This window comes from Elephas maximus, chromosome 13 (genome assembly GCF_024166365.1).
Source record: "Elephas maximus indicus isolate mEleMax1 chromosome 13, mEleMax1 primary haplotype, whole genome shotgun sequence".
Taxonomy (NCBI): Eukaryota; Metazoa; Chordata; class Mammalia; order Proboscidea; family Elephantidae; genus Elephas; species Elephas maximus.
Genome location: NC_064831.1, coordinates 76,016,405 through 76,039,270, shown reverse-complemented (window position 1 = coordinate 76,039,270; position 22,866 = coordinate 76,016,405). Strand labels below are relative to the sequence as shown.

The 22,866-nt window shown below is 54.4% G+C and overlaps 2 protein-coding genes across 3 annotated transcripts in view; one reads left to right on the top strand and one right to left on the bottom strand.

The window, feature by feature from the left end:
• TICRR (TOPBP1 interacting checkpoint and replication regulator) overlaps positions 1-664 on the top strand; it is a 52,855-nt gene extending 52,191 nt beyond the window's left edge. The window contains exon 22 of the mRNA XM_049905972.1: positions 16-664. Within this exon, the coding sequence (XP_049761929.1) occupies positions 16-128 (113 nt within the window). The 3' untranslated portion in view covers positions 129-664. The remainder of the gene's footprint in view (positions 1-15) is intronic.
• Positions 664-17,949, bottom strand: KIF7 (kinesin family member 7). Of its 2 annotated transcripts, none has more exons than XM_049905975.1 (19): positions 17,867-17,949; positions 15,673-16,026; positions 14,122-14,322; positions 13,370-13,763; positions 12,659-13,169; positions 12,026-12,142; positions 11,092-11,319; positions 10,103-10,224; positions 9,581-9,696; positions 9,274-9,426; positions 7,766-7,968; positions 6,585-6,782; positions 6,097-6,222; positions 5,713-5,889; positions 4,393-4,608; positions 3,421-3,627; positions 2,453-2,651; positions 2,227-2,373; positions 664-2,028 (listed from the first exon to the last, which is right to left on the bottom strand). In XM_049905975.1, the coding sequence occupies exons 2-19, from the start codon at positions 15,998-16,000 to the stop codon at positions 1,661-1,663; spliced, it is 4,011 nt and encodes a 1,336-aa protein (XP_049761932.1). In that variant the 5' UTR covers positions 16,001-16,026; positions 17,867-17,949; the 3' UTR covers positions 664-1,660. The 2 variants fall into 2 exon arrangements, with proteins under 2 accessions (XP_049761932.1, XP_049761930.1); XM_049905973.1 differs by having other exon boundaries at positions 15,673-16,023.
• Between the last annotated feature and the right edge of the window lie 4,917 nt (positions 17,950-22,866).

The window sequence follows — 22,866 nt, the reverse complement described above, 5'->3', positions numbered from 1 at the left end:
CCTGCCTCTTTCCAGATGAGGATGTGGACGTATTTCCCTCCACCGTGGAAGATTCTCCTTTCAGCCGAGCATTCTCCAGAAGACGCCTCATCAGCAGAACTTACACACGGAAGAAGCTGATTAGCTAGTTAGGCCAGAAGCAGGTGATGGGACTTGTACTTACGAACACTACTGAGCTCATACTGAGCTGATGCGTTCCCTGGACCAGGAGAGAGTGGCTTTTTCTCTGTATATGTGAGGATTTCCAAACTTTTACCATAATTGAATTCCTAACAGTGTGTCCAGAAGCTCAGTTCATGAGACTGGGGCCTTAACTGTTTCCCGAATGTAACCCTGGGGCTTACTGTGCTAAAGCAGGAGTTAACCAGGGCTTCTTAACAGAATCAAGAAAGTTCCAAGTATGAAGATGAAGTCAGCCAGGACCCCATAGCCCCTTTTACCGTGGTGAGTTTTCAGAGTCCAGCTAGAATGCCTTAGGGTTTTTTAATTCCCCTCATGGAATCCATCCACCCCCAGAACCTACCCCTACCACACCTGCCCCTCATGGGAACATTGTGGGGAGGGGTGGATGATGGTATAGCTGGTGCTCAAAATCAAAGGCAGCCTGGGATGTCAGGAAACCAGACAGGGAACTGCACCCCTGGGATTCCAGCCCCAGCCCAACCGTGACCTTGGGCAAGTCAGGGGACTACTCTGTGCCTCCCTCACTTGTGAAATAGGAGAAAGGATGCTACGTGGTGTCCCTCGCAGGGCTGCTAAGGCTTGGATGCTGCACCATGGGGAGTGCTCTGTAAACTGTAAAGCACCATCCACATATATGAATATTAATTTATACTGAAGACTGCATCTGGGGCAGCAGAACCGGTTTTCTGCATTCCTTACACAAGACAATAAAATCGTCTCTGGCTGCATTTCTGTTCAGTGTTCCAGCCTGGGGGTAACTGACTATGCTCCAACTTTAATGGTTTCTGGAGTCAACTGCACTCCAAGTCTGCCCTGAGAGTCAGCCAGTTCATAGGTAGTCCCACCCACTCATGGGGAACACAGGGGCCTGGCTAATAGCGGAGGCTATTACAGAACCATCTCACTCTCTAAAAACCTTTCGAGCCTGCTGTGTTCCAAGAAGCCATTCTTCTCAAATCTGATTCACACTATCGTCTTATAAATCAACCTCGAAGTGAAAACTCCCATTCCTTCCTTTAGAAATGATTCTTGTTTATTATAAAATGGCTTTAAAAAAAAAATTCTAAAAGCGTGCTAATGAGTTTCCCAGCTCTCCCTGTCTATACAGAAGACCATTCAAACCACAACCCTGCTGCCACTGACCATTTGTGACAAGTCTTGGCTGAGGCCTCAACCTATGGGCATGTACTATGCTTACGCTCCAGACCAGGCTCTTGCTTCTGAAACTCGTGAGCAAACCAATAGGTGGCAATCAGGTGCTGCAGCTTAAAGAAAGGGAGTGGCAGTTTGCATATTGTTTTAAAAACTTGAGTTCTTCTGGGCTATGACCCAAATTTGTTGACCACAATTAGCATAAAGATCTGGACGTGGACTTAGGTTGTGAGGTAAGGACTGTCCTTCACAGAAGCAAGGCGGGTGGCAATAGCACCTTTCAGCAGGGTCGGAACCTCCCTCCACAGTGGGGTCCGCCCAAAGCCTAAAGGGGATTTTTCCTGACATCAATCATCCCTGGACTGGCTCTCCGCAGTTCCCGCCGGGGCTTGGGCAGGGGCCCGAAGTTCCAGGGCAGGCCCCCGTCAGCCCCAGGCAGCCCCCGCCCCACCAGGGCCTCGGCCGCCTCCCGCTGCCTCAGCTCCTCTGGGCAGCCCTGCTCGTCACTACACAGGCTGGAGCGCTTCCACGTCAGTGGCAGTGGAGCTCGGACCAAGTCCCGCACCTCCTCCCGGGTGTGGGGGGCAGCCTCAGTAAGGGGGAGCTGCCAGGGAAGCTCGGGGGCTGGGTGAGGCTCCTCTTCATTTCCAGGGAGCTGTCTGTTCTCCAAGCATAGGGTCCTCTTTTCCCCACCTGTCACCAAGAATGCCACCCTTGTCAGTGATGGAGGTACCAACACCTTCCCAATGCCCCAGCACAACAAGCAACCTATGAAATGACCTAATAAATGCTGCAGTGAGGGTGGTCTCTAAGCCTTCCCCAAGACAGAAAGGAATAAGGCTGGTTTCAGAGCAAGGCAGAGCAGAGCAAGTGACACCAGACACAAATTACCCCTGCTCTGGCCTGCAGCATTCAAACTACTGAGCTTCTGTTTCAGTTCCTGGTTTATCCACATGTGACGGCCCAGTTCCTTCTCCAGCGCTTGGATCCTGGTCTCATATTGCCTCTTGCTGTCTGCTAAGCCCTCACCGAGGTGGTCTAGGGTGGAAAGGCACAGAACAGCGGTGAGGGCTGTGGACAGGGCAGGACGGGGCCCATGGGTCCGGCCGGGCCTCACCTCGGCTCTGCTGCAGGAGCAGCTGCACACTCTGCTCATGCTCCTTCTGCTGCAGGGTCAGCTGGCGGTCCATTTCCAGGCGCTGGCGCTCCAGGGCCACCTCCAGCCAGTAGACCAGCCGCTGCTGCTCCTCGAGCTGCATCTCCAGCTCCGAGAAGGCGATCTGCTGCTGGTGCTGCTCCTCACGGAGCGTCACCACCTGGGCCAAGGCCAGTCCAGGCTCAGCCCAGCCACTGGCTCCCTTCACCCGGGTAGTCCTCAACCAGGGACAGCAAATATTTGGCACCTTTGCCACCGCTGCCCCACGGCAGACATTAATAGTAAATTACCAAGTCTTCCCTGCTGAGCCTCAGAAGCCTTCTCAACATAGTGTTCTAGGCAATGATTTCTAAATGGTCAGAGTTGGTTCTCAGAACGAAACTGATTTCCATCCCTGCCGCAAACCTTTTCCCAGCCTCACATTACTGAGCTGCTGGGCAGAGCCTCAAGCTGTAGGATTTCATCAGAGCCAGGGTTTCTCAACCTCATCAAATCTGGGGCTAGATCTTTGTTGTGGAGGGATTTCCTGTGCATTGTGGGATGTTTAGCAGCATCCCTGGCCTCCACCTACTACACGTCATAGCACACACATCCCCCACCATTGTAACAGCTATGTCTTCAGACATGGCCACAAGTCCCCTGGGAGGCAGTCGGCCCCCATGAAGAACCACTGATCTGGGCAGGGGCCACCCTGAAGTTGGCCCATCAGACTGGAAGAGGAGGGGTGAGGACATTGTGTCTTAGTTTCATTACATAAAATAGGCTCTAAAGTGGAGAGTGAGGCAGCCCTGGAGACAAGTAGGTCCCGATTTTGTGATTCTGTCTCCAATCTGGGAAGAAATGGGGCATTTGCTAGAGCTGCCATCAGACACCTCCCCTGCACGAGTTCCAGAAGGAGCAGGCAGAGGGTCTGTGGGTAGGTGACCCACCTTGTCAAAGTACTTGCAGAGTAGCGCTCTGGTCTCCGAGGACGAGAGGTAGCTGAGCTTGGCCATGAGGTTCATCTCGCACTGGGAGAGCAAGGAGGCTGAGGCCCGCAGCACCCGCTGGCGGCACGTGATGGCCTCGTTCTTATACTCAATGGCAGCATCCAGGGCCTCGATGGCCTCGTCCAGCTGGAACAGCGTCCGCTCCTCCTGTAGGGACATGGACATATGTGGTAGAGGCACTGGGCTTCTGCCACCTCAGAACACCTGCTCCCTGACAACAAGGCCTAAGCAAACATGGGACACTGCAAGAGTTAACACGTAGGCACAAAATGTGCCTTTACGAGTCTCCTCGTCCTGAGAAGTAAGCTGGTGTGTCAAGAGAAAGGTTCCCTTGCCCTCAGTGGCAGGAACAGGGAAGCTTTGGTCTCTACCTGACCCCAGGGCACTGCTAAGAGGCTTCTTCTGAAGTGCACGGCCCTCTGAGTGACCTGTACACAGGAAGCCCATGATACACACCACGTGGAGGGTGTGGAAGAGTGTGCGACAGGCTCCCTATGGTCTGCTGGGGTGAGTTTATGTTAGCCCAGGCTTTCTCTGCTGCTCAAGGGAAGCACATTTATGTGGGCCCTGAGGTACATTAAGTCCGCTCAACATTCACTCCCACACAGGGAGTTGAGTTGTGTGTGCGTGGGGTCTAGTGAGAATGAGTCCTGACTCCAGCTCGAAAGGAACTGGAAGGTCAGCCAGGCTCAACCCCTTTGTGTCACAGACAAGCGGCTAAAGCAGGGCAGAAGGGCCAGTCCGACACACTCACCAACCCCAATCTTCCTGCCTTTCTGGGCCTAGCACACAGGAGGATGAAGGAGGGAACTTATATCCAACAGCAACAAGGCCCAACACCCTGCAGAGAACCAGAGCCAGCAGGCTGAGGGGAGCAGATGGACAGACAGATGTTGATGGCCCAGGGGATACCTCAGGTGACAGCAGGCTGCCCTGCCTCAGCTTGCTGTCGATCTCCAGGCGCTGCTTCAGCAGCAGGTCCTTCTCCTGACGTAGGCTGTCGATCTCCCTGCGGATCTGCTGCTGGCTGTGGGCACTGCCCTGCCGCAGCTGCCCACTCTTCTCAGACAGCTCCTTCTCCAGGTGCTCCAGCCGACTGGATACTCGCACGATGTCCTCATTGAGGGCCTGGGGAGTACCGCCAAGGAGGGAAAAGCAGACACTGTCCCACAGGGATGACCAACTGCTAGCCCCATCACTGGCTGCCAAGGACATGGGGCCTTCCTTCCAGAAACCCACAATGCAGGTGCGGTGACGTGGCCCTGCCCTGAAAGGAACCTCAGAGTGTGGCTGCTCCGGGCGGGGCCTGGCTCTTGGTTATGCAGAAGCTTGGGGACTGGTGGCTGAGGAGGGGACCTCTGAGATGGCCAGATGGACACAGACAAGCAATAGAAGAGGAACTCCTGGCAGAAAGGGGATGACATGGGCCAAGGAGGAGAGGGTGCTGCCAAAATGACTAGACTGGAGAGTGTGTGTGGGAATCAGCGGCCCTTCTGGGAGCCTGAGGTGGGAGGGAGTGAGGTCAAGGGGGGCTATGGATGACCCAGCTGCAGCATGAACCCTCTTGGACTTCACAGAGGGCACCCATGATGGCCATAGTGGGGGCTCCTAACTGCTGTGTTCTGGAGCTCTGAGAATTTGGCACAAGCACCTGCTCTTGGAACTGACTCTGGGTTTGTGTCTGACATGCCCACTGCAATCCTCATGGCAACATGATTCCATTTGACAGAGGAGGAAGCTGAGACTCAGAAGCTGGCCTTCCTACTTGACCTTCCTATTCGAAAGGGAGTAATGATGTCAGGTTTCAAGCCCAGGTCTATCTGCCTCCAAAGCCAGCTCTTTCTATTTGGCCATACCACCTTTCTATACCTGCTGTTCCTTATTCCACCTGCACAGGCCCAGAGTAGGTGGCTAATGAGGTGAAATGATTGTGGGATGGATACTTGGAGAGGTTCCTCTACCCACATATCATAGCATCCTAAAGCCTTGGAGTTCCTGAGGATCCACGGAATATACAGCCCAATAGGGCAAAGCTTCACCTGGCTGGAACTTATCTGGCAGGAACATCACCTAGAGAGACCTCACCTGGCAGCAACATCGCCTGGTGGCATCTCACCTGGCAGGACCTCACTTGGTGGCATCTCACCTGGCAGGACCTCACCTAGTGGAAACTCAACTGGCAGGATCTCTCCTGGCTGCACCTTAGCTGACCCTCACCTGGTAGGGCCTCACCTGGCTGGACCGCAGGCGCTTGCTCTCCAGCCCCGTCTTCTCCTGCATCAGGGCCTCCTTCTTGGCCAGGATGGCCTCCCGCTTGTGCAGCTCCTCCCCCAGCTCCTCCAGTGCCCGGCGCTGCTGCAGAACCTTCTCCATCTCCAGATCCAGCCACTTCTTCTGCTCCTCAATCTTCTGAGGGAAGAGGGGAGGCAGGAAGGAACTCAGTTCTCACCTCTGGCCCTTGGGCCAGCACCCAAGGCCCAACAGGGAGGAGGGTGTACCCACCAGCTGCCCCCAGGGGACCCTGGCAACCAGCCGTGCTGCCCAGCCAGGCTGTGGTGCTCTTAGAGTGCAGGTTCAGCCAGCCATTGTCCCCGGCTCCCTCACCCCGGCTCCCACCTGCTGCTGCTCCAGGCTGACCACAGAGCCATTGCTGCCACTGCGCCGCTTCCTCTGGAATGCCGCGATCTCCTCTGTCTTGATCTTCAGGATCTTTTGCTGCTGCTCGTGCTTTAGCTCCAGCTCCTGGGGAGGGCCGAGGGAGGACACTCAACAGGCAGGGCCACAAATGGCGTCAGCACCTTACCAGGGCCCTGCCTGCAGTCCCAAAGGCCGCAGGAGTGCCTGCCCCGCTCCTGACAGCCCTGCAAAACACTCCCCAGCCTCACCCCCTCCCCACCCGCAAGTCTCTCTGGGACAGATAAACAGAAGCAAACACTTCCCTTCCCCCTACAAGATGCCAGACACCCCACACATGTCATCTCACTGAGTTCTCACTGTAGCCTTCAGTTTCCTAGAACTCTCATTTTCAGATGAAAAAACAAACTCAGAGAGGCTAAGTTCACGTGACTCCTGGGCCGTGTTCCCCACGCAGCTGTGGGCCTGACCTTGACGCGGTGCTGCCGCTTGTTCATCTCTGTCTCCAGGCGCCGCTTCTGCTCTGTCTCCTCACGCAGCCGCCTCTGCAGCTGGCCCTGCTGCTGCCGCATGAACTGCACGTTCCTCTCCAGCTCCTGCAGCCGCTTTTCCCTCTGGGCTGACAGTGACACCAGTCGCTCCGTCGCCTGCTTCTTCTCCTTCAGCACCTGGGACCAACACGGCCTCCATTGGGCCACCACAGGCTAGAGGGCCTGGCCTAGTGCCTGGTGCTCCATAAGGGTGGATGAACGGATAGAGGGACAGACAGAAGGGAAAGCAGGCTGGTGGCTGGGGGACTGCTAACGATACTGGTAGCTAACCCTCCTAAGGCATTTACCAGGCACTGTACCAAGTGCTTTGTGTGTATTAAATAATCGTAACAACCCTATGGAAAAGTATGATTATATTACCCCTATTTTACAAATTAAAAAAAAATTTTTTTTTTAATTTTACAAATTACAAAACAGAAGCACAGAGAGGTTAGGAAATGAGACCAAGGATAGCTAGTAAGTGGAGCTGAGATTCAAACCCAAGGAGTTTGGCTCCAGAGCCCGAGCTCTCACCAGCTCTACAGTGTTGTCTCTTGGACACCTCAGCTGACAAATGAAGGACTGAATGGATGGACAGCTGCCACTATGATGGACGGAAGGGTCAGTGGACAGACGGACAGAAGGATGGGATGATATAAAGGTGAAAAATAGGATAGACAGATAATGCGTGGCTTGATATAAAGAGTGGATGGACAGATAGGTAATGGGCAGTTGGTCACATCAACTGATAAAAGCATAAGCAGACGGTGGACTGGATGGACACATAGACTGACAGGTGGACAGACAGAGGCATGACGGAATGGAGGGGTAAGTGAGTGGATAGATGGAAGGGTAGACAGATGGACAGATGGAGGGGAGGGCTGTGTGATGTAGGGTGGATTTTCTTTAGGTGCCCACCCTCAACAGCACCTCCTCCCCATCTGTCTCCTCTGTGGTGTCTAAAGCTGAGCCAGCCCCCTGTACTGCTGGCCTCACCCCGGGAGCTTGGAGGGAGTGAGCACTACCAGTCAGGGACTCTGGCACGAGGGCTAAGCATGTCCTGATTCCAGCGCCCCTAGCCTGGAAGGCCACAGCCACCGCCCCAGGGCCCCAACACTGACCTGCACCTGGCTCTGGGCCGCGGCGACCCTCTTGCGGAACTCCTGGAGCTGAGACCGCTCACCAGCATCCTGGGGCTCTCTGCCCTCGAGCTCCTGCAGCTGCCTCTGGCCTTCACTCAGCTCAGCCCGCACCCGCTCCGCCTCCTGCTCCAGCTCTCGGATGCGCTGGCTGTGCTGGCGGTTCAAGGCCTGGGCCGCCTTCCCTGGAAGTGGGGCCACGTCAGCACAGGCTATCCCTCTCCCCCCTTATTGCCCTTGAGGCCTTGCAGACCTGTCAGCCACGGACACCTGCATGGTTTTCCTAAGCCTTTGTACCACCAGAACTGTGACTTAACGTTTTTCTTTAAATCAACTCACTTTTTAAATTCACCTCATCTTCAGGAGTGACACAGGGAATTTACAGGTTAACCAGTTTTATTTTTCCCTAATACATATTAAAACAAATACATAACATGAACTTGCTTATAATCAAGCCTCTAGAACTAACTTCCATTCGCAGGAAATATGGGGGGGGGGGGAAGGAACAAGTTAAATGACACCATAAGGAAGCAAACAGACGAACCCCGAACATTATGACTTTGGAATATTCTATAGGACGACTGAACTGGTGAGAGAAGGGGGACTTTAGAGACCTAACAAGCAAATATAATGTGTGGGGCAAGTTTGGAGCCTGAGTCAAGCAAACCAGCTGTAAAGAGACCCTGCTAAATAATCAAAGGTATGTGTTCATGGCTGGGCAGTAGGTGACAGCCAAGGAATTGTTACTACTAATTTTATCAGACATGCTAATGGCATTACGGTTAAGTAGAAAAGGTCCAAATTTGTTAGGCATACTCAAAGGCACAGGGATGACATGATGTGACGCACGGGGTTTGCAAAGGAAAAAGGAAGAGATGAAAGAGATGTGGCAAAATCTTGCTAACTGGCAATGGGCAGATGGGACAGCACTGTACTATTCTCACTTGTATGTATGCCTGGAAGTGTTCATCATAAATTTTGTAATAAATAAATCTAGAACTATTAAAATAAAAAGGCTCAACTGGTCAAAATTGTCCCCCACCCCTTCACCAGTCATGGACTACATGATCTGGGACTCGATCCTTGATCACACTCACTGTGTGTTCCCCAGGACTGAGAGCCTGTGCCCAGCACAGTGCCTGATACACAGCAGATACTTAATAAATAATAGTAAGTAATACTAACTGAAAGCCATTCTAAGCATTTAACCTTGAATTAATTCATTTCCCAACAACCCTACAAAGTAGGTACAATTACTATTCCCATTTCTCATCCCATTTTAGGGATGAGAAAACTGAGGCACAGAGGGGTTACACTACTTGTTCAAGGCTACACAGCTGGGAGATGCTAAGCTGGGAATCCACCACAGCTGTCTGGCTCAGGAGCCTCCGTTTTCACTACCACACTGACAAGCACCCTCTAAAACAGCACATAAGTAACACATGGGAAGTCATGCCCAGGTGAGGGGTGCCCAAACGTCCATGCAGCACCTGTGCGGACCAGCTCTGCGATGAGCCCTTCCTTCACGCGGATGTTGATGGCCAGCTCCCGGATCTTCTGCTGGGCCTGGGCCAGCCGCCACTCAGAGGCCGTGGCAGTAGGGGCCTGGTGGGCCCGAGCCGGGGCCTTGCTTCCACCAACCACTGCAACAGGCAGACCGACAATGGAGGGAGGCCAGAAGGAAGGAAGGGAGAGGCTTGCCCTGGGCAGGGGTGATGGGTGGGCAGCGGTGCTTGGGTGGTCAGCCCAGGACAATGGCAAGGAGAGAGGACCCTCTCTACATCCCACCCAGCTCACCTCTGGACCCCGGGATGGCCACACCCAGCTCTTCAAGGTGAAGCTCTGGACCCTTTCTATCGGGCGGACTCCTGGGGTGGGCTCCCACCTTCCGGTTCCAGCTGCCGATCCCATTTCTGGAAAGCAAATGCAGGAGGCTGTACCCCTCCCCGGTCCCTGGCACAGCTTAACCACCTCCCAGGCCAGAAGGGAAGAAGAGAGACCACTGGGCCATCCACCCCCAAGGTCACATGTAACCCAGGACCAAGTCTCACCGAACTCTAGGCCTAGTAGGCACCCGGCAGCTGGGAGCACCAAGTACCACCCTGTAGACATCCACCCAGTGAGCCCTCTTGGCTTAGAGCCCACATCCCTGCCCTGCTTTCCCTCCAGGGCTGGCCGGGGTGCTGTAGGGAAGGTGCCCTGAGATCTGAGAGGCCTGGGCTAGCAGTGTGAAAGCCACTGCTACTAGGGGAGGAGACAGCAGGGTCCCACCCCACCCAGGTCTGGTCTTCAGCAGGCTTGGACAGGAGTCCCACTCACCTGCGCAGGTGCAGGGTCCGCCTGGGCGGCTCTTCGTCCTCCTCTGATGCAGTCGAAGAGCCACTTCCCAGCCTTTCTACCTCCACCAGCAACTCAGTGCCAGTCTGCTTGTCACCTGTCAGCTGCAGAGGAGGGTCAGAACTTCACCGCAGGAACACCTCAGGTGTCCTCATCAGTTCATTCCCACTTTCTCGTCCTTTGCATGCCCTCCCTACATCTCTGCCTCTTCAAGCCCTGTCTACCTTCAAGATCTAGCTCAATGACACCTCTGGGAGTCCTTTCCACTTTCCAGCTGGAGGCAAGAGCTTCCTCCCCCACCCCAGCACCCAAAGCACCTGGTACTCCTCAGGTGACAACCACCCTTTCTATCTTGAGTACGGATTGTCTGCACCTAAATTTTATCTCACCCAGAAGACAGGTGTATGGGTTGAAAAGACGCCAACATTCCCCACACCCAGCAACACCCTGCAGTGGCGGGTACATGGCAGGCCTCTGCGAACCCAAGTTCCCCCGTCTCTCAGTCCCTTGGGCCTTTAGAGATGAAAGGCCCAGAGCTCAAAGGCAGATGCAGGAGGAGCCGCGGTCCAAAAGGCCCTATGTAGCAAAACCAGGGCAGGAGACCAGGGCTCAGGGAGACAGACTAAGGCTCCATGGAAAAGTGAACTTTCAGAGAGCCATCCAAAGACAGAAGGGGCTGCCTCGGGGTGGTGAGCACTCCATCTCTGGAGGTGTGCAAACCTTCCATTCACTGTTAAAGCTGTAACTTTCTCACTCTAAGCAATCTGTAGCCACCCCAGGGACCCACCACCCAATGGCACCTGACCCCTCCAAGAGGCCTAGCAGTCACCCAAATCCCAGCCCCTCCTCTAGGGACACCTGAGAGAACATCTCACTTCTCACAGCTGGTCCCATGCCCCAGCATTGCCCATCCCCTGTCTGGAGCCTACCCAGTCCAGCAGAGCTCAGGAGACACCCAGCCTCTGACCTACCTCTCCCCACTGCTCAGGACCAACTTCATCTCCTGGAAGGCAGGTAGGGGGCACAATGCCCAGCATATGGGTGTGGGCGCCCCCCAGGGGGGCTGTGTGAGGCCGGGGCACAAAAGACCCAGGAGGCAGGCCCTGCAGAAGCCCCGGGGGCCCCCAGCCAGGCCGCACCAGCTCTAGCCGCAGCCGCAGCTCTGCCATCTCCTCCTGCTGCTCACGCAGACGGTCACTCTGCAAGACATGGTCAGATGGGGGCGCTGTTAGGGGCATGGATGCCAGGGTGGGGGATGGTACAGGGATGCTCACCAGCAGGCAGAAGTGAGGGAAACCAAAGAATAAGCCTGAGGCCACCCTGCCTTCCCTGGGCTAAAACTCTCACATGCACAAGGCTTAACAGCCTGTGAAGGGGGCACTATCTGTATACCCATTTTACTCACGGGAAAGTCAGTCTCTGAAGAATTGAGCACCCCAAGGTCACACAGCCAGTGTGGGGCTGGGCTAAGGGAAGTCCCAAGATCTCTGGGTTCCAGGTCAAAGACGACAAGGGATGAGGAAGCCAAAATCCCTCCAACCTGACCACTGCACTCATTCAGACTCAAACTCTCACTCCACCCTGCTAAGGCCTCTTCATCACACTCCCTCCCTGCTATTCCTCCACTTTTGATCACTGACACCAGAGGGCGCCAGGAGCAATGGTGACCCTGTCACCATGGACCAAGAGGAAGGGCCTGGCTGCACATCTCCCATGGTTCTCATGACCACCCAAGAGCTGTGCTGCCTGGCAGCCTACCCACACGCACTGTTCCTTTCCTCACCTCCACACTGTCACTCATGCTGTGCACCCCTCTCTGTCTACCTACCCTGCCAGTCAGCCTGGCTACCTCTCTCTCATCCTCAGAGACTCAGCTCAGACTTCATCTGCTTTAGGTGGCCCCACCTGCAGTTTGTACTGCTCCATGGCGTCCTCCAACGCAGCCAGAAAGTCTCGGTTCTCCTCCTCCAGCCGAGCCACCTGGCTCTGCAGTGTCAGCAGCTGCTGTGCCCCCTCATCTGCCTATGGGACAGGGAGAAGGCTTTCAGGGCGGGGCTGGCAGGGCAAGCCTGCCTCTCCCTGGGACACCCCGGCCCGCTCTCTGCCCTGCCACCAGCTTTCCTACCCCTGCTGCCTACCGTGTCCCAGGCCTTCCCTGCAATGGGGGTTCTAGAACCACAGGTGGGGAGGGCACCCCGACCCCACCTGGCCTGGGGTCTCCTCTGCAAGCAGTTTGGGCCACTTCTAGTAATCATATTTTTATTAATAGCAACGTCACCACTGATACTAGGAACAGCTTGCTAAGCTTCACCAGCACCCTGGGTGGGCTCCTGTTCCACACTCAGCCCTCACCTATCTCCGGGAGGTAAGTATGAACGTTATCCCTATCTTACAGATGGAGACCCTGCGGTCAGGTGAGATGAAGTGTGACTGAAGTCATCAGCAAAAGTGACTGAATTCTGAATGAGCTCTGCTGATGGAGGGTGGCCCCTCTCCCTTCCCACTTCCTTCCCGGGGGGGTTGGGTCCGCCTGGCCACCTTTCGCCCGCGCAGGGCACCCTGGTCCTCAGCGGAGGTGCTCTCGATGCCACTGTCAGGCCCAGAGGCGGAGCTCAGGGCGCTGCGCTCGCCCTCGACCGCGCACAGCCAGTCGCGCAGCTTGCGCGCGGCGGCACCGGGCAGCCCGGGCTCGGCCTGGAGCTCGCGCAGGAGGCTGCAGGCGGCATCGGCGCGAGCCCGGCAGCGCGCGCACTCGGCGTCCAGGCGAGGAGGGGCCGCTTGGCCAGCGGCGGGGCCCGGGGCGCGCCGGCCCCGGTGGATGATGCGCGTCTCGGAGCGGTGCCGCGGTGGCCCCCGTGCCCCAGCCACCGACTCCTCAAGCGCCCGCTCGGCCTCCGGCCGCCAGTTGATCACCGCGCGGTTGCGGATGTTCTGAGCGCGGCTGGCGTAGTTGAGGGTGTTGAGCGTTTCATCGAAGTCAGAGGAGGAGGGGCTGACGCAGGCGACCATCACAGTCTTGGCATTCCCCCCGAGGGAGTCTTTCAGGATCCTGAGGATGCCGAAGACGGAGTGCGTCAGGGACCCCAACGCACCAAGCCTAGGGCCAGCCGTCTAGACCTTAGAATCGGGCCTGATCCTCGGCTTGGTTCCCTGTGGGCAGAGACCTATGCGGACCGGTGCGCCCAGAAGTCAGTGCGAGCCCCCCAACCTTAGAGGCCAGAGAGGCGCAATGTCAAAAGAGTGGCTTACCGAGTAATCTTGGAGTCGCGGTAGGGGATGTGGCTGCCCCGTCGCTGGGGGTCGCCCAGGGCGCTGATGACGTTACCCAGCGCCAGGAGGCTGCTGTTGATCTGGATGCTCTCCTTGAGCCGCTCACCTGTGCTGCCTGTCTTGAGCACCCTCTCAGAGCCCGCCAGGTCCACGAAATGGAACTTGGAGACGAGCAACTGGCCGGCAGCAGGTCGGGGCACGCGGCTGGGGGCGCGCCCCCGCTGCTCCAGGGTCACCGTAAAGACCGTATGGGAGCGGCTGGACAGTCGGTTGAGGTGCGTGGCCCCTGTGTGCCGTGCCGCGTTGCCCATCTCCAGAAGGCTCAGCACCTCGTCAAGGCCCTCCACGTCCACCTCCTTCACCCCACACAGCACTGCGGGCACAGCCGGCTGTCAGCCCCAGGGCAGCGGCAGCCCCGGCTTGACCAGGCAGGGAGGGCAGACAAGACTAGCCCTCTACCTCCTCTTCCTGACCCAGGTGGCCCCTCCCCATGCCCAGGCCGTCCTTCCCAGCCTGGTTTGGGCTTCAGGGACTCCAACTTCCGCCATGCCCACCTCAATGCCTCTCATTCAGGAAGCAGAAGTATATACAGAACTCCTGGGAACAAGGGAGACAAGGAGTTTCCAGAACAGGTGTCCCTCCCAGACAGGGAAGCCCTCTCTCAGAGAAGGTGAAGCCCCCCAAGCCAGGTGCCCCGCTCCAGTCCTTCTGGGGGGGAGGGGGAGTCCTACCGACATTCCCTCGGTCATCTTCCCGAAGCTGGATGTCACGGCTGGCGGTGCCCACCTCAAGCAGGTCACGAAACTCCTCCTTGTATACTTCAAGGTAAGACACGTGCACCAGACAGTCAAGCAGGTCGTTCTCATCAATCAGCTTGAAGGCCTCAGCCATGGCCCGCGGGATGATCCCCTGCTCGTCCTCACAGAGGGAGGCTGGGGAGACACCGAACGGCCTCCTGCTGCCTTGCCTGCAGCTGGGCACGGCTGCAGCCTAGGGCTCCAGTGTGGAGAAGGCAGCGGCAGAGGCCAGGATGGGCTGGGAGCCTGAGCGAGGCCATGCTCCAGAGTGGCCAGGGGTCAGGCCAGGCAGGATTATAGAATTTCGGAGTTGGAAGGAACCTCTCATGGTTCAAACAAACTCCTTTCATGATGTAGGCATCCCCTCCACTACATCCCCAACAGAAGATCAGACACTGTTGGCTTGAATGCTCCTGGGGACAGGGAGTTCATTATCACTGACTGTACTCAGGTATCCAAAGGCCCTCTTAAATTTATCCCAAAGAAGTAGGGAGAGGATGTTCAGAGCAGCACTCCACATTAACTTCAAAAAAATGTACCCTACAATGCAACAGGACATCTGATTAAATTATATTCACTGTGGAATGCCAAGGAGCCATGACAAAATTAGATTCAGGAGTATTTAATGATATAGAGAAAACTTCATGATATATTCCTAAGTAAATAAAGCAGGATACAAAAGAATGGGTACAATATTATCCCGTTTTTGAAAGGTATACTAATTTTCACAGAGAAAGAAACCAAGAGCTAACAGGATGAGATATCTCTGAAAGGTGATTTCAAGTAGGTTTTATTTTGTGTGTGTATTTTTCTGTATTTTCCACCACAAATGTAATGCTTTTGTAATCTAAGAGAAAGCAGTTCATGTTACTTAATGAGGGGCAGGCCGGCCCTTCGAAAGGACCAGAATGCCTTTCCCAAAACTCCCCTGTAGAGTCTTCACGGAACCTGCCTGCTCTCTGTAGCCAAAGCCCCCTCTCTTTCAGGACATTCTCCTTTCCCAACTGTCCAACTAGAACCCGGATTCCTGGTCTTTGGCAGCTATCCTGGTGACCTCCAAAGACATGCTAACTTCTGGTTGGTTCCCAGAATCAGGCAGTGTGGCCCCATCTCTATGGAGTTGTGAAGACCACTCACCTCCAAGCAGGGGCAGGTTATCTAGAAGCCAGGTATGCATGGGCTTAACTGTGTTGATTTACTAATCTGTAGTGTACATTTTCACATGGGTTTCACCACACCTTTGATGTGACTGGTATTGGGTACCACCTTACTTATCGGGTAACCCCTCCCTGCCTCTGAGGACAGTTCTTTCCAGCAGGGCACTTAAGGCTGGTTCCTGCCCTACCCAGCCTACTGACATGACTGGTCCCACCCTGGGCTGCAGATGGCTGTGTACACACCCTGCTCACCCTCCCCCAGGAGCCTTTACCTTCAACAGCAAAGAGCAGGGAGGGGGCAGGGACAGAAATTCAGGAGGTCACTTACCCACACTGGCCTCCCCCATGGTGTACGTCTTCCCGGATCCCGTCTGACCATAGGCAAAGACAGTGGCATTGAAGCCCTCAAAGAAAGCCTCAAGAAGGGGCTGCACACAGGCCTGGTACACAGCCTCCTGCCCAGCATCCTCAGCCAGCACCACGTGGAAACCAAAATGACGGTCTCGGCCCAGAGTGACGCGGCCGCACCCTGGCTCTACCCGCAGGCAGCTCTGGTGCCCGTGCAGCAGCTCCTTGGGCAGCAGTGGGCGGACTCGCAGGGCCACTCTCACTGGGGCCTCCTCTGCCCCTGGCGGCCTCTGGGCCTCCAACCCCATGTTGAGGGGTGCTGCTCTGGGCGCTGCTGAGAGAAGGAGAGGTCCCTGCCATTAGCACCTGAACTCCAGAGCCGGACTCACCCTACAGGTGACTGGGAGCCAGATCCTGAAGCTCCTGACCTTGAAGGGATGAAGGGGAAGGTGGTCAAAGTTCAGAACATCTCACACACACAGGCTGGTATCCAAATGCTTCAGGGAACATGCTACAATTCCACAGAGTAATGTTTGATGGCTCATAAACCGCCCCCCCCCAAAAAACCAAACCCACTGCCGTCAATTCTGACTCATAGCGACCCTATAGGACAGAGCAGAACTGCCCCATAGAGTTTCCAAGGCCCAAACTCCTCCTCTGGACACCCAATGGCTTCTGTGTTTCAGCTGCACCCCTCCCCTGTAACCCCATTTCCTAGAAGAACCGACCCACATTCACACACCAATCCAGAGAACTCCTTCCCCTAACACCCTCCTGGATATTCCATAGTCTCTGCCTTTGTCATCCCACCCTCACCCCCTTTTTAAAGAAAAAAAATCAAATCCACGTTCCCACCACCAAACCCTGCCAATTCCATCCCCTAAATCTCTCTCCAGTCCACCTCCTTCTCCTATCCTACTGCCAAAGCCTTGGCCCTGGGCACTGACATCCTGACAGGATGGTTTTTACCAGCCTTCTCTCTGGTCTCAGTTTCCCTCTCCCTTCCAATACGGCAGCCAGGCGCATCTTTCAAAAAAGCAAATGAGATGTCACTCCCAGCTCCAAAGGCTCCCCACTGCCCCTGGGATTCAAAACTTTAACAGGCCCTGCCCACCTTGCTGCCTCACCTCCTCCTGTCACCCCAGGTCCTTTCTCACCTGTCTCTCCCTGCAACAAGCTCTGTGCAGCCAAAGCCTCCTTAGCCCTGCAGGCTGAGGTTGGACATACCTTGTTCAAGGAGCAAGGGAGAAGCTCAGCTCCCAGCCCCTGTGCCCTGCCTTCCCTCCCCTCCATCAGCCACTGCCCACTCTCTGGTGCTATTGCCAGGTTACCTGTTCCTCTCCCCCGACTCCCAGACTGGGAGCTCCAGGGCAGGGACCCTCTTTGCCCCCTTTGTACTGCACCTCCAGCGCACAGCACAAGGTCCCACACTTAGTGGCTGCCCAGTAAACAGTGATGAATAACCCTCAAGCAAGGAAACGTCCCCATCCTCCCTCCTTTTATCACATTCCTTGCCCCACTCCCCAGGCCCGCAGCACTTTTTTTTCTTTACTGTTTAACCTCTCAGCACACGTAACAGTTTGTCTGTTCACTCAATCATTCATTCAATCCCTGCTGGGTGTCCGGCCCTGGGGCCATGGAGGTAACTCGGCTGGGCAGTACGGTGGGGGCCTTCGCCGCCCCCCCACCCCCTGTCCGTGAGCTTCCCGAGTCCCGCTCAGCGGCTACTTCACCGCGCACCAGCTCCCTGTCCAGTGCTCTGCACACCGACAGCGCCCAGACAACTCCACAGGTGCAGTCGGGTGCCAGGCGGGTCGGGGGTAGAGAGTCGGGGGCCGGAGGCTGCGGGCCCGGGGCAGCGGCTCCCTCAAAGTTTTGGAGAAGTGATTACAAATGCGGACCCGGCCCTCGCACCTCGCGCTCGATCCTTCTGACCAGGCCTGGGACGCCGGCCTCAGCCCTCCGACTTCAGGAAGAAGGGGCGCCGCGGCCCAGGGAGGGACCTCCGGGAGGCCAGTGGGCAAGGGTGGGGGCTCCTTGTGCCAGGTCAGAGCTCCTCAGGCGCCCTGGCTCCCGGTGCCACCCGGCCCACAGCTGCGCAGGGGTGCGCGAGCGCGCGCCTCCCCGGATCCCACCCGGGTCCTTGCCCCCCACCCCTTCCGAGCGGCACCCACCTGCTCCGGTACGGGTGCAGTTCCCCGGCCCTGCAGTTCGGCTCGGATCCCCAGCGCGGCGCGCTCCGATGCCGTCATCGGGACCCCCGCCCCCCCAAACATCCCGCCCCTCACCCTCAACTCCGCCCGCCTTGGCGCTTGCAGGCTTAGGCGCGAGCCAGGCGGCGCCGTGAAGTCGGCCCGCAGAAGGGGCGGGGCTGGGGGGGGGCCTTGGTGGGGCGGGGCCTTTGGTGGGGCGGGGCCCTGGTGGGGCGGGGCCCTGGTGGGGCGGGGCCACCACGCCGCCCTTGCCCCTCGCCGCCGTGGGTTTCAGCCTCCGCGCAAGGATGCCAGCGTTCCGCTGGCAAAGCTCTGCAGCCCCAGAGACCAACCAGACACGCCTGGTTCTCCGAGCTGAAGAAACCCACCTCCTAGGCGGCGGGGAATCTAAGTCTCACGATGACAAGTTGTAACAAGTGAGAAGATGCAGACTAACTAGGGGCTTTTCCTTGCTCTGCGAGAGGAGAGTGGATTTTCTAACCCTGAGACTGGGCAACACGGGACTGAAGCAGCTATTCTTTGGTTCATTCATTCTTCGTTCAAGCCTAGACGCCCCCACGCCCCATTGCTCCCCCTCTGCGGCACTCCCTACGCCTCTCAAAGTACAGCTAAGCACCCCCTCCCCAGGCACCCAGAAGGCTCCGTGCCCTCTTTCCTCCCTCTTTTCTGGTCTGATTTTATCACCCCTTCCCACGCCGCTCCTCGGAAGTCCTATGGGACAGTTCTAGTCTGTCCTATAGGGTCGCTATGAATCGGAATCGACTAGACAGCAGCGAGTTTTAAGGCTGAAAGGAACCCTGTTGACGCAGTGGGTAAAGCGATCGACTGCTAACTGAAAGGTTGGCGGTTCGGAAACCACCGCTTCTCCGCGGGAGAAAGATGTGGCAGTCGACTTTCGTAGCGATTTACAGCCTTGGGAACCCTGTGGGGTCCGCTATGAGTCGGAATCGACCTAACCGCAGTGCATTTGGTTTAGTTTGGTTTAAGGCTGAGGACCCATCCTTGTGAGACCTCACCCCGCTGTGTGTGCGTGCGTGTGTGTGTACGTGCGTGTGTGTGTGTGGATGGGGCCCTGGCAGCACCCCTTGCTTTCACACAGGAGGACTCGTCACTGTGCCCCCCTTTACCGCCCCGGACCCCGGATGGCCCAGGTGGGTGAATGGCCTTCCAGAATGCCAGGAAGGGAACAGGATGGTATCTGCCCTGGAGCACCTCACCGACAGCAGGCTCCACAAGGCCTGGCCCCCCACCTCTGGCTCATAAGCCCCAACTTTGGAATGGGAATGGGTTTCATTGGTGGGCTCCATTCCCCCAAGCCTTGAGTTCCTAGATGGACGACTGCCCCACCCGTTGAGAAGTGGGGTTTGCTGTAAATTCTTAGCCAACCTCTCCAGTAGGGGAGGTTATTCCGTGGGCAAATGGGCAGTGGGAATCTTACAGAGGCATTCATCCTGCATCCACCTGGGCATTGCCCCCTCTACAGCTCCTCTTCCAGTTTGCTCTCTCTCACTACCCATCCCATCCCTCAAGCCATCCTTGACTCTTCCTTCTTGTCTTCCATCAGCCACCAAGCTCCAATTTCTCCTCAGTAGTTTTCAGCAAATCTCTTTGTGCTCAGCAATGTTGCCAACCCAAGCCAACATTGTCCCTCACCCGGACCCCTGCAGAGCCTGCTCACTGGTCTCCTACTGCCCCTGTGTGGGGGACAAAACTCAATTTGGCCTTTTGTCTCTGGTTTCTGAAAATAGTCCTTGAAATTCTCCAGCAGTCCAAAAAGTCTCTCTCTTTTTTTTTCTCCCTAAAGCAGCCAGGCAACACTTTTCACATGTGCAAATAAGGTGGGGGCCCAGTGACTACACCAGGCTAATGAACTAACTTCAGAAAAAAAGGGAGGGGGACGATGGAATCAGGCATGCATATTCAGCATGTTTGTTGTTGTTAGGTGCAGTCCAGTGGATTTGTACTCAGGGCAGCCCCAGCGACAGAACAGAACTGCCCCATAGGGTTTTCTAGGCTGTAATCTTTATGAGCGCAGAACACTAGGTCTTTCTCCCGTGGAGTCGCTGGATGGGTTTGAACCGCCACCCTTTTGGTTAGCAGACCTTGGAGCTTCCCTTTGAGCTTCTAGATTGATGGTGTGTGTCTCTTCATGTACATCCTTTTGTAGTTATATTAAAAAGGTTACACTGTACTGAGGATAGCCCCTTCTGTGAGTTCTGAGTCATTCTGTTGAGTTATCAAATCCACCAGGAGCCGTGAGGGCCGGTAGTGCCTGGTATCTACCTTTTCGGCAGGTGATTAGGGCAGAGTCCTAACTTTGGGTGAGGACCCAGTTTTGGGTGGCTGGTGGATAGAAGAGGGCTGTGCAGGAAGTCGTTTTGTAAAGACCTAACTCTGGGTGGTTAGGGTCAGAGAGATTTAAAATGCCATGTGGGTGGCTGGAGAAGTGGAAAAGTGGGGATGCGAATTACCTTAGCATTTTAGGGATCAGCCTTTTGTTGATTATTAATACGCTCTGTAAATGCATGCCAGTTAAAAAAATTTTAAACAGCACAGAAATACAGAAGGAGAAGGTAAGCACACTCAGTGTTTTGGAGGGTACCTTTCCAACTATTATTTTCTATGATATACATAAGCCTGTACATGTATATATTATACACATGTATACATATTCTATTTACTTGTTCATTTCAACTGTGAAGTCCTTGAAGAATGGGAGCTGAGCGTATCTTATTTATCTCTATGTCTCTCATGTGCTTGGCTGAAGACCTGGCACAGTGACTCCATAGGGGCTCTTGGTAAACGTTATTGAAGAAAGGTAGGAAAAGCTGTCTTTGCATTCACAGAAATATGGGTCACTATATGGGTCACTATGGCTTATACAGAAACCCTGGTGGCATAGTGGTTAAGTGCTATGGCCGCTAACCAAAAGGTTGGCAGTTTGAATCCATCAGGCGCTCCTTGGAAACTCTATGCGGCAGTTCTACTCTGTCCTGTGGGGTCACTGTAGTTGAGTAGTAGTGTAATCTACTCAACCGCAATTTTTTTTTTTAATATATGTATAGCTTATATAGGAGTCCCTAGGGAGTGCAAACAGTTAAACTCTCAACTACTAGCCAAAAGGTTGGTGGTTTGACCCCACCCAGAGGCACCCTGGAAGACCAGCCTAGAGATCTGCTTCTGAAAGGTCACAGCCTTGAAATCCCTATGGAGCATTTCTACTCTGTACACATGGGGTCATGAGTCTGAATTTACTTGATGGCAACTAACAACAACATGGGTCATATGCTCACATGTACCCACACAGTGACAGAACATGCATAGAACACACCTGGAGACTGAGCAAGTATCCTCATGATGGCACCGCCTTATTTTCTAGAAGTAAAGCCCCAAACTGGACACCAGACAATCCTGTCCTCAGCTCAGAGTCCCTTCTTCTCTCATTTCTATTTTCCATTCCTAGTCCCAACCTCCCCTCCTTCCCCCCAAAAAGGAAATTTCTATTTTCCCGGCTTAAAAAAAAAAATGCTTCTTCAGTTCTAAGACTCGCATTCTCACATTTTAGCATTTCCGAAATTGAGTTGTACCTTACAATCGTTGGCAAGGGAAACCTGGCCCCCAGAGAAGCAGAAGACGTGACATGGGGCGTCCACACGCAGCCTTAAGGAAATGGAGTCTTCATCTTTGTGACTTCTGATGAATTGTATGCATTGGTTACACCATGCATGGTTGGATTTTAATTAAAATCTGAAAACATATTTGTCACTTAAAATGTCATTAGAAAAATTGAACTCTAATGTAGTTGTCAAATTTAATTTATTATGTATACAGAAGATTGCTTGTCACAGAAAAACAATATAACTAAAAAAAATAACTAAAGGCCATAGAAATTGCCGTATCTGTCCAGACAGATCTGTGTTAGGAAACCCTTAGCCTCACGTAACAGAAACCACAGCTTGAAGTGACTTGAAAAATAAGGCCATTCGTTATCTCACTAACAGGGAGACCAGAGGGAGGAGGGCTGTGGGGCAGGCTGAGTCAGTGGCAACATTCCCTTCTGCCATCCGTGGTGTTGTCAGAGGTGTCACCTTCAGACACAAAATCCAGAGGAGGAAGACAGCTTTGTGTTATGTGGCACTGTCTTTGGATCAAGGAAACTCTTCCTAGGAACTCTACTAGGGTTTTCCCCTCACATTTCATGAACCACACAGCTCAGGCCTGTCATCCCTGAACTAGTCATTGGCAAAGCGATGGAATGACTGTGATTGGGTAACGTAAGATGCTAACAATAGAGGGAACTGAGTGAGGGGCATGCAGACTTTTCTGTACTATCTGCAATTTTGCTGTAAATCTAAAGTTATTTTTAAAAAAACAGAGTGGATTCTTCATAAGGAGCCCTTTTTGCCCTATCCCTTTAGCCCCAACAGGCACTATTTTTTACTAAAATTGCTCCAAGTCTTAGCCGGAGCACTAATTTTGGACACAGCTGATTCAGAATTAATGCTCACTCAACATTCAAACCAAACCAAACCGGTTGCCATCAAGCCCATTCCAATTCATGGTGCCCCCATGTGTGTTAAGTAGAGCTGCGCTCCACAGGGTTTTCTTCAATGGCTGATTTTTCAGAAGTAGATCTCCAGGCCTTTCTTCTTCGGTGCCTCTGGGTAGACTCAAACCTCCAACCATTTGGTTAGTAGTTGAGTGCCTAAATTGTTACCACCACCCAGGGAGAAGAAAGTGGTAAATAATTACATGGATAGTTGTATGTTATTGTCTGTTAAGAAAAAAAAAAAAAAAACTACATTTAATATAATAGCTCTTTTTCTATCTCCAAAAGCTGTGATTGAGTTGGAGGTGCCTTTTGTAATCTGGAATAAAGAGGACAGGGTATTTTTCTTGAGAGGGACCCTTGGCATCCCAATTTGAAGTGTTTGCTATGGAGGTTTTCCCAGGGTCCAGAG